The sequence below is a fragment of the Nuphar pumila genome, chromosome 1, assembly GCF_984573655.1.
Source record: "Nuphar pumila chromosome 1, dmNupPumi1.hap1.1, whole genome shotgun sequence".
In the NCBI taxonomy this organism is placed as follows: Eukaryota; Viridiplantae; Streptophyta; class Magnoliopsida; order Nymphaeales; family Nymphaeaceae; genus Nuphar; species Nuphar pumila.
Window position 1 is genome coordinate 175,770,512 of NC_143249.1, and position 11,277 is coordinate 175,781,788.

Genomic DNA, 11,277 nt, shown 5'->3' on the forward strand with positions numbered 1-11,277 from the left:
ATTGCAGCTCTAGGATGTCGGTTGCGTGCTCTGTGGTTGCTGCGGGTAGTATGATTTCTTCCTACCAGCTCAAGTACTATATCTCAACTTTTTCTGCTTCTCGAGGTACTTTTAAGGCAAAAGCTGAGGCAGGCGGTCCCTTCATGTTAGCTATGCCTAGACTCCACAATTCTATCCTTTGGTGGTCGTGTTGGCTCCTTGATATTCGAGACCAACGACAACCATTGGCTAGGTTGGTTCCCTTGATCGACGCCGCTGGGTCCTCGTGACCATGCAAGGTTTTCCAAGGTTCTCAGTTGGCCCTTTGCTCGCTTATCAAGGCCTTGGTGTCTGGGGCCACTCTGGTCCAAGGCGGTTGCTCATCTTGAACGTATTCACAAAAGCTGACATTTATCATTACATCTGCCTATGGGTCTGCATGCAGCAAGCATGCTCCTTGGTTTTGGAGCTTGCAACCCTCCTTAAATGTCATCTCCTCTTCTCTTGGTTCTTTTTCCGAAGTTCTCATTCATCCTAAGGGATCGCCCTTTTGCGCTTAGGAGTATGGGATTGGTATGTGTGACAGTTCATATAACACGTATCTCAGTCCTTCCTCCCCCCCCGTACCTCTCCACCACGAGGTGACAGGTCGACTCTAGGGTGGGCTAGTAGGATTGTTGAGCCATCTTTGCCTCATTTTTGCCCATGCAGTCTATCATGGGATTCATGGGGGCTTGAGAAGCGGGTGTCGTTGCAGTCAATCCCTATGGTGGACCCCTTGCCCGAGGTTGATTGGCCTAGGAGGCCTTCAGTGGCCATCCAGGCACCACAGTTTTCTCTCTGCCCCTTTGTAAAGGTTGTATTATCGTTTCTGTCTGTGCTGATCAATGGTGGTTCTGAGCTTGGGTCTTTCCCACGGCCGACGGTTCAGGTATCATATGCTTCAGTTGCTACATGGGTCTATCAGCAGCATCTTATTGGAGTCTCGGTTCGGCCTTGATTCATCTGCATGCTCATTGATGGCCTCTCGATCTTGGTATTGTCTCTCAAAGATCGATGCAATGTCTCTCTACTATGCCTGATTTCCAACAGTCTCGTTTGTCCCCCTCCATTCATCGTGGCTTGCTGGAATCTGTCTTTCTCTGTCGTTACCTCATTCACCAGGGAGTACACCTTTGATGGCCAGGAGGGCTCTCCCATTTCGCTCTCTCCTTCGATCGCCGCTTTGCCTTCTCTGTGCAGTCCTCTCTCATCCTCAATGGGTTTGTCCGTGATCGAAGCAACTCGGTAGCTCAATCTATCGCTACCCCACCTGCAGGTTCAAAGCATCTATACTCTTATGCTTGAGTCCTTCACTGCTATCGCAGATGATTTGTCGGTTGTGGTCACTGTTGATCCACATATCCCAAACGTCACCACGCCTCCTCCTTCGGTCTGGGGCTATTCACCTCCTGAGCGGGGTGGTCTTTCCATCAGGGGATACCATCGGCATTCACATTCTCCCTCCTGCCAGTTTGGGGTATCTCCTAGGTGGTCGGTACAGAACCATACTCCTCGGGGTTTTTCGGATTTCTAGTTATGAAGATTCTGTGCTGAAATATTTGGGGCCTGAATTGCCCTTCTAAGCGTCTATTCCTTGAGAACTGGATCAGTCAAGAACAATCCGATCTCATCGCTCTATGTGAGACAAAGATGATGGATGTCTCACGCTCAGTCGTTCCCAAAATCTGGCGTGGTGCAGATTTTTTCTTCAAGCCCGCACTCCATTATGTGGGAGGTCTCATCATCCTTGAAAAGGCTTCTCTAGGCTTACACCAACTGGACGAAGGCACATTTTCCATCTCCATCGCCCTTCCCCTTCTGGCCAAGCCTGTGCCAGCCGTGGTCACCATGGTGTACGGTCCCCACCGACAGATCCACTAAGAGGAGTTTTGGTCAGACCTGAATAGGGTCATTGAATCCTTCAGGAAGCAGCATCTTATCATGGGAGATTTCAACTGCCTGCTGTCGTCAAAGGACTCAAGCATTCAGTTTTCCTACTCGACTTCCATGATTGGCTTCCAAAACTTTATTCATATGCACCGGCTGTACCCCATCTCCCATATCAGTGAAGCTTTCTCTTAGACCAATCGACGATCTCACCCATGCTACTATCTGCTCGATCGAGTGCTCGTATCCCCGGATCTGCTGGCCTCTCTTGATGACATCTTGTGTTGTCTACTTCCCCCATCCATCTGGGATCATAGTCAGGTTGTTATCCGATATGAATTCTCCGACTACAGAACCTTCAGATTTGAGCAATGGTGGCTTAAGGAGGCGGGTTTCGAATCGATCATCCTCAAGTCTTGGAGTAGACCTTGCTATGTGACCCGTGCGACATTCTGGTGCCTGGTTAAACTATTTTGCTTATCTTGCGACATCAAATCTTGGCTTATTTCTAATAACATAAGCAAAATCCAAAATCTGGGGGATTGAGAGCGCAAACTGTCTTCTATCCATCAGTCTCTCTTGGCTATGACCTCCCTGTCTGCATCCAATATTGAAAGCCTCAATGCTAGATCGACTGAGCAGACTCTGCTATTGCAATTTTGGCGACTGAAGGATGAGATTCGTTGGAAGCAGCGGTCTTGGGTGATATGGCTTAAGGCAGGTGACGGGAACACCAAGTTCTTCCATTCCTTCGCCTCTCATAGGCATAGGAGACAAGCCATTCAATCTATGTCCATTGAAGGTGTTTCCTACTCGGGCGACCACGTCCTCTCAGCTGTTACCAATTATTTCACTAACCTGTATTCCTGCAGCCACTCGGCATGTGATTCTATGGGTCCTGCATTAGTCTTGTCCAGGGACCGTGCTCTCTCCAAGTGGATGCAGGTGTCTTGCATTGAAGATGAAATCTTCTCGGCCATGCGAGAGTTGTCTGGTTGGAAAGCTCCAGGATTTGATGGGTATCCTGTGGATTTCTTTTGTATATTATGGTACTGCGTTAAGAGTGACATTCTCGGTGTCTTTGCTGAGTTTCATTTCAATGGTCGATTGCCGATTCACTCTCACCTGGCCATTGTTTCTCTTATTCCTAAGGGCGCATCCGCATCAGACATCTCGCGGTTCTGCCCCATATCAGTGTTAGGGGGTTTATATCGTATTATCGCCAAGGTCATGGCAAATAGGATGCGTTCGGTCACTCCTCGACTTATTTTGGATGCACAATTCACCTTCATCACTCATAGACGGTTGCAACATTCTTTCATTCTGGCCACAAAAGTGTTGCACTCTCTCAAGATCAGCGAGCGACCTTTCTTCACTCTTAAGCTTGACTTCCATAAAGCCTACGACTTGGTTCATTGGTCTTTCCTTTTCCACATGCTGGCAAATTTTGGTTTTGGTAGGTGCTTCTCTAGATGGGTGTGTGAGCTGGTTACCAATGCCCAGTCCCAAATTCAGATCAATGGGGTCCGTGGCAAGCAGTTCAAACTTGGTCGTGGTCTTCGGCAAGGATGCCCCCTGTCTCATTTACTCTTTAACGCCATTTCTGAAGGCCTTGTGGTTTTGTTTAAGAAAGTAGTGGAGTGTGGTCTAATTGACTCCCTCGGTATCCAGGAGTTCTCGAGTCATATCCTTACCTACGACGATGACATGATTATTTTCGGTAGGGCCTTCATCCAACAAATGTTAAGATTCAAGCTTATCCTTCTTTTTTTTCTATCGATGTCAAGTTTATCTTTGAACAATGATAAGTGTTGTCTATCCATGGTCAATGCCTTATGTCTATGTTGTCCATGGGCCAACGGATCTTCGGACGCGCTATCTCAAAAAACTTCTTTTCTTATTTGGGTTTGCTGCTCCAGATCATGCGTATCCCAACGGCAGCCTAGAACACAAGTCTTTAAAGGTTTCAGAATAAAATATCAGTTTAGCAAGCTTTCTACCTTTCTATTGCTAGTAGACTTACTCTCATAAAACACGTTTTAAATGCTATGCCAAAATTCTTTATGTCTATGTTTTGGATGCCTATGGGGGTCAATAAAAAGCTCTTTGAGGTGTTGGCGAACTTCCTGTGGTCTGGGCGAGGTACCAACATCAAGCGTCACCTGGTGGGGTTGGAAACCCTAAGGCTTCTTCTCTATAGGGTGGGTTTGGGGGTCCCGGATCCCAGGTTGAGGAGTATGATGTTCGTCGTGAAGCAAAGTTGTCTTGCGCACCAACCAGGGTCCCCGTGTGCAAGCGTTCTTCTCACTAAATACGGGGTTGTTGAATCATTGTTTGGTGGACACCGTGTGATTCGACAAACCGTGTCACAACTGCGTCATTCATGGATCAAAGCTTGGTCGGTTGTTCTTTCAAATGATGGCAATGATGGCCCACAATCCCAGTTCTTTGGCCGCGCCTTTGCGCCTAATGGATCTTTCCGCATAAAAGCCTGCTACACCTCTCTCCTTCCTTCGGGGGTGGACTGGTTTCCTGCGCGCCTTATCTGGGGCAAGGGACCGACTCTTCGCTCACGCTTCCTGGCATGACTTATCTTACACGAACGAGTGCAGACGGACAACTTCCTCAAATCCATCGGCTTCCATCTTCCGAGTAAATGTGTGTTGTGTGAGGCGGCAGAAGAATCTGTGTTTCACCTTTTTTGAGGGTGCCTTATTTTTCAAAACATCTTTAAGGTTACCTGGAATAAGCCGGTTGTCAGCGTACGATAGGAGTCATGCGCTGTCGACCTGTTGTGGGGCCCTCAACCAGTTTGCAGTTGCAATAAATGGCAGATTATTTGGCGAACGTGGCTACTCTCGTCCTGGTGGGCCGTTTGGATGACTCACAACAATGCCATTTTTCAGCAAGTTTCGGCAATTTTCAATAAATTAGTGAACTGGATTTTGGCAGACGTGTATGCCATTCTGCGCATTAGTCTCCCAGATCTTCAGCACAATCTGCCACTCTGTCTCCCACCTGATCCAGGATGAATCTCATCGGTTTATTGTGTCTTTTATTTTTAATTTTTGTTTTCTGAGCTTCTAGGCATGTCTAGGGCCTTTTTTGTGTTTCTGGCAGGTTTAATGTTGGTTGAACTTTTTCGTAATGTTGATGGTTATAGTCTCTCTCTCTCTCTCTCTCTCTCTCTCTCTCACACACACACACACACACACGAACACACGATCTCTCTCTAGGGATTTTCCAATTAGGTTTTGAACTACAAATTTTTGAACTAGGGTTTGAATTAAGGGTTTCAAATTAATAATTTTCAATTTAGGGTTTTGAATTAGGGTTTTGTTATTTAGGGTTTAGAATTATGACTTTTATATAGGGTTTTGAATTAGGGTTTTTCAATTTAGGGCTTGAATTAAGGCTTTTTGAATTAATTCTTTTCAATTTGGGGTTTTGAGTTAGGGTTTTTAAAGTTATGGTTTGGATTATTGTTTGATTTGATTAGAGCTTTCTATATTTAAAATTTTTATATTAAAAAAATATGATTTTTTATTTGAGTCAAAATAATCGTTAAACGAAATACAATTGTTACAGAATAGACAGAACGTGTGTTCTCCGTGTTATGTTCTACTGTTTTATCCAATCTTGTACAAGCAATCAAACATGAGCTTTCTGGATGCCAAACAAGATCAAAAATTTCTTGGGAGCAATACTGGAAAATCTTAGAAATTCTAGAATATCATATTAAAACAAATGGCTTGCTGAATTGCCCGTTAATAGGAGAAAACATATAAAGTCCTATATATTGTTTTGGGGTGGTGTTTGAAAGGTCCCTTTTTTTCTCAACAAATATGTGAATTAGAGTTAAAACTGGGTCTAGAGCTTGGTGCCTTGAAGAGGCCGTTTAGACTGTTGTGTTCCCTTCCATGTGGGCCCTATACTGGGAACAAACAACAGGCAAAAACGGAAATGATTGTCGCTTCCCTCCCGCCTCAATTGCATCCTCATATTTTTGGCACAATAGAGTCGTACCTCTCTTGTCCAGGAAACAATCGTCTTGCAATGTGTCTAGCCTAGGACAAACGGATCGGATATGGTCAGATATCTGATCCGAGTCTGACATGTTATATTTGGATATGAATCCTTTAAATAAATTCCAAATGTTCATTCAGATCGGATTCGGATCTGTTCAATTAGATTACTTTTGGTTAGATCAGTATTTTATGTCAGATCTAGAGTTAATCTTAATCAAAATCCGACCCCATTGCAATTTTCACATGTAAATAGCTTATTTTTTTCTATTTTTTCCGGACCCAGTACTGCCATATGCATTTCGAATTCCAATTCAATCTCACCTCCTCGGATCTGATTCGTTATGGATCCAGATTCCAATCTACAGTTTACATTTTGGATTTAGATCCGGATCTAACAAGATCCAGCCTGAATCTGACCCATTTGCACCCCTAGTCTAGCCTACCAAACGGTGTTGAAAGACCGAGCTTAGACAAAATTAGCACTTATAATTATGTGAGTATGTGTACATGTTCTCATGAACATTGAAGACACAAAAAACACTTATTGTGAGGGTTACAAAGTATCAAAAACTTTTTAGTGAAGCTATGTAGTTAGAGATACTATTGGAGGGCCATCTATGAATTTGCCCAACCCTTGGAGTTGCCATCAATTCAATAACCCAAGCAGCACATAGTAAGCGATCAGCAGAGGCAAGCACACAAGCATCCCAAAAATGACCCTGCAAATTAAACCAAGATGAGATTAAACCAATATGAGATTACATGAGTGTAGAACATGCTCGCAACGAAAAGAGCTAGAGCGCAGGAGTAATCGAGATTAGGTGCAATGTGATTGTACACTTTAAGTATGCTGCTACACCTGATCACCCATCATCTGCTGTTGGACTTGACAGCTGACAGGCTGTATCCCAAAGATGGTAGGTGATCAGATGCCGAAGTACACTAAAAGTATGCAATCACATTGCACCTGATCCTCCTTCGCTTAGGAGCAGAGACTTACGCTGTACTAAGCACCTCGGCGTGCAAATCATACTCCCTCGCGTAGATGAATGAGGTGATTGATTGTGGCACTGCAGCCTGTCATGAGAATTGAGACAGCCATGGTTACTTGTTTTTCTCATGCAGTATATGATCTAGTAGGGATCAGATAACCATGAATGAGGAAACCTGCCACCCCACTCAAGATGGGTTACACTTTGGCATGATCCTATGTTTTGTAACAAAATGAAACATATAAACAAGAGTAATGCGTTCCTTAGGCCTCCCTTTTCATGGTTAGGCCCCTTTAAAAATTGTAGTTTTAAGTATTTTTTTTTCTCAAGTCTAACACCGTATATATGATCTATAGGTTTTGTTTAGAGGGGACTGATTTTTGGATTGCTTGTATCTAACCTGTATACAGGTTTTTTCGGTGATCCAAAATCAATGGCTATGAAGGTACTAGTTTTTTTTGGCTCATAAAAATATGTTTTTCCATAAAAAAAACATGATCCAAGAGTCGATTCTCACTAAATCGAGCATGCTAAACGCATCTAACGGTTCAGATCTGTCATAAAACACTTAAAACCTATGGTGCAGAACGAGAAATGGGGCCTAATATGTTCAGTTATCCACAAACGAGTACAAATAAATATGCAAAATTGAGGTGTTTTTGTTTTATTTAATTTTAATTATACAGATGTAATCTACACACTGGATTTCATAGGAATCAGCTCTTGAATCGTCCAATTTCAACATATAGATATAGATAGGTTTTTAAAGGGTTTGATTTGCCAGATTGTTTGTCTAAGGCCCAAAAATCTTTTGTTATCAAAAAATATGATTTAGGCATTGTTTAGAAGCAAACGAACTATGCCAAATGCATCTGCGAGGCCAGATTTGTGAAAAAAAATGTTAGGAAACTTAGACCCATTTTGCATGTTCCCATTACTAGAGAGAGAGTTATGTGTATGTTCCATACCATTTATCTCTTAGGTCTCATATCCTTTTGAAAAGCATACTTGCATGAGTTGTTTACGTAATTCAAACTTGTTGATGCATTTATCATTGCTTATTTACTAAAAATCATTCAAATCAGTTTAACAAAAATTCTTGAATTTTAGTTAATCAAGTTTTAGGTGTAACATGTACCATTGATTTTTTTGTCGAGCTAAAAACACATTTAAACATGAGAAATTTTTAAACTAATTAATACATGTTTTCTACTAAATAAAGTATGGAAATATCTATAGGTTTAGATTAAACAAAACATATACAAGTATATTTTTTTAAAAGAGATGGTTTGGAACCAATATATTACTCTCTCTCTCTCTCTCTCTCTCTCTATATATATATATATATATATATATATATAGAGAGAGAGAGAGAGAGAGAGAGAGAGTAATGGGTCCGTTCCTAACCAATTTGGTGCTAAACCACATACTAAATGGGTTTTTGGACTTTTTTTCATTTTATTTTTAAAGTCTGACCGTACAGATGTGATCTAATTACTTGATTTTAGAGGGATCAGCACTTGAAGCATTTGATTCCAACACATTTGTGCGCTTTTATAAAGTTCAAAAAATCAACCGTCTTTGTAAATTTTTTTAGGCTCCAAACATCATTTTTTTCATGAAAACACATGATGCAGGTGTGGATTCTTATTAATCAATTATGTCCATCACATTTATGGGGCCGGCACTGCATAAAAAGCACCGGAGAAGCCCAAAAATCCCATTTAGCATGCAGTTTAGCACCAAATTGATTTAGCACGGACTCATTTCTCTCTCTCTCTCTCTCTCTCTCTCTCTCTCTCTATATATATATATATATATATATATAATACGCAGACGTGTGTTCCCATTCTAGAGTGATAAATTGCACGATCCAACACCGTAGAGCTAGTACGACTGCAGTTAATGATTCCACAGTTGGCATGAACTGTTAAAGCTAACCTGAATGATGGCAACTTGTAGAACAGTCCCACGCAGACCCACAACAATGGATGCGATGGCCATAGCTGCTGGCCCTGCAACGAACCTTAAGACCAAACCAAACACTGCTAAGCTCGGCCCGCATGCTACAAACTTCCCTTGTTGTGCCATGAAAACTCCTGCAAAACCAAATACCCTATAAGTAAGCACAAAAATCACTAACTGAACATTGTTCATGCTGTTAGAGCAAGGTTTGATGAAGATGAAGCATCATGCATGCAAACATTTGGATGCATTTCTTCACAAGTTTTCACCAAAAAGGATGAAGAGCTACGCAATTTGCAAGCGAACATGATCAGACTCACCCATGCTAAACATTGCCATTCCTCCACCAGCTTTAGACAATATGGTTACAGATCCTTCCATCAAACTTGGCATACCAAAGTGCCACCTGTGAATTTTTTATGGGCACCAAGAGATATTCAGTTATCAATCAATAGAAAAGGAGCAACTATGATCTCCTTAAAGAAATAGCAATTATATATCCCATCCTCGGTACCATACTTCCATCTTTTAGATCCCATATCTAAAGGGCCTAATATGCCATCTTAGAAAATGTTGTGGGCTTGTTAAGTCAGTAAAACCTGCTAGCATCACTTTTTGAATCTTGCCCAAGCTACACTTTTAAAAAAGAGATACTAACATAAATTTTCAGTTGAGATCAAACTTATCACCAACAAAAACACCATGGCATCCTTATGTCTCATGAATCTTAGATTTGGGTTTACAGTAGTTCAAGATCATCCCACTAGAACAGAAAATATACTTATTGCATATATATGGTGTTGGGTACTGTTACCTTTTTCAAATTTCAAAATGATACATTCGCAACATTTTCTCAAAAAAATTGGACCTAAGTATTTGTTTTCCCTATTTGCATTACAATTTTCTCCACATCAAATCTAAATTTATAAGAGTTTGTAAAAGTTATCCAAATTAAGTACGAAGCTTACCTATTAGAGACAAAAGCCCATACAACACCAACAATGCTAGCATAAGAATTAGGGTTGAGAGCAAGCTTCAGCCACACCACCTTCATTATCGTCCTCACTGAAGGCTTCTCAGTCTTCACACTACTCTCATTTCCTTGTGACTCCTTTGTCATGTCAATTGACACAAGATGAGAATCCTTGCTGGAAGCCATCACAGATATGACATTGCTCCTTGCTTTTCTGACCTCCAGCACAAAAAGTAGCACTGTGAGCCACACAATGGCCTGCACCACAGAGACCTGCACTACTAGGTCTTGTGCCATCTTCCCATACATGGCATTCAATAAGGGCACACCCACAACCAGTGAGTTTGTGAGTGTAGACAGAGAGAAACTTGTTATGGACCAGCAATAGCTCCCTTTACTGCTGCACTTTGCCCATAGAGCCAGGATCACCAGTATGATCACCTTCGAGAGCGCATCGGCAGCGAGGAAGCGATAATTCATGTCGAAAGGATCCACATGCGATGCAAACTCGAAGGTGAAGAAGGGGAGGGTGAAAAAGGTAACAAGCTTGTTGATGGCTATGCATTGCTCGGGACTGAAGATCTTCCACCATCTTACGGAGCCATAGCCGAGGAATAGAGGGACATATAAAGGGAAGGTACCAGACACCACATTATACACATCCTTAAATCCAATCATTTTCCTTTCCTTTGTTTGTTTTCAGAAAGGGATTGTTGCTGTAATGGAAGTCTGAAGACTCCCACTCTTGATTTTGCTTCTGCCTTTTAAATGGTGACTGGTGAAGGCATTGGATACATTTTTTCGCTGCTTCCTATTTATATGCAGTGGATGATGAGGTGTTGGTTAGTGGGATTCTTTTGCTATAGGATTCTCATGGCCAATTGGGTAATCATTACATGCAAGAAATTGCTGGAAGCATTCATCTCCATGTTGTTGCTTTCTTTCCTATGGGAAAAACACACGACGTTGCTTTCAATATTGTTCTTCTTGTGCATCATTGCTGCATAGAACATGAAACCGTGGAGATATATAAGCCACTTTAATGCCAGGAATTTAAAAACATTTTGCATCTTTTGGAAAATAAGGAAATTAAAGGTGTAGGAGAAATAGTATTGAAAATTAGAAATTGAAAATTGAAAATGCAGTAACTGTTAGGCGATCATAAGTGAAGATTATAGCAAAGAAAAACCAAACCATTATATAAGAATCAATACTAAAAGAAAAGGTTTAGCATCATGAAAAAATAAAATTTGAATAATTTTTTTTACACTTGCTCACTCAGAAGCATAGTGACAAACATAGGATATTCTTTGGTCACTGTATTAAACTGCCAAAATAAATCACTATACTTATTGTTACATCTCTATTTAACTGGAAAAGCATCACATTTTATTTTTATCTGTTTTTCCAT

General features: G+C 41.5%; 1 protein-coding gene across 1 annotated transcript; it reads right to left on the reverse strand.

Annotated features, from left to right (window-relative positions):
• Positions 1-6,233: 6,233 nt before the first annotated feature.
• Positions 6,234-10,653, reverse strand: LOC149851349 (auxin efflux carrier component 5-like). Its single transcript, XM_090014801.1, has 5 exons — positions 9,862-10,653; positions 9,214-9,299; positions 8,870-9,027; positions 6,937-7,013; positions 6,234-6,655 (listed from the first exon to the last, which is right to left on the reverse strand). The coding sequence occupies exons 1-5, from the start codon at positions 10,542-10,544 to the stop codon at positions 6,583-6,585; spliced, it is 1,077 nt and encodes a 358-aa protein (XP_089870927.1). The 5' UTR covers positions 10,545-10,653; the 3' UTR covers positions 6,234-6,582.
• Positions 10,654-11,277: the final 624 nt, after the last annotated feature.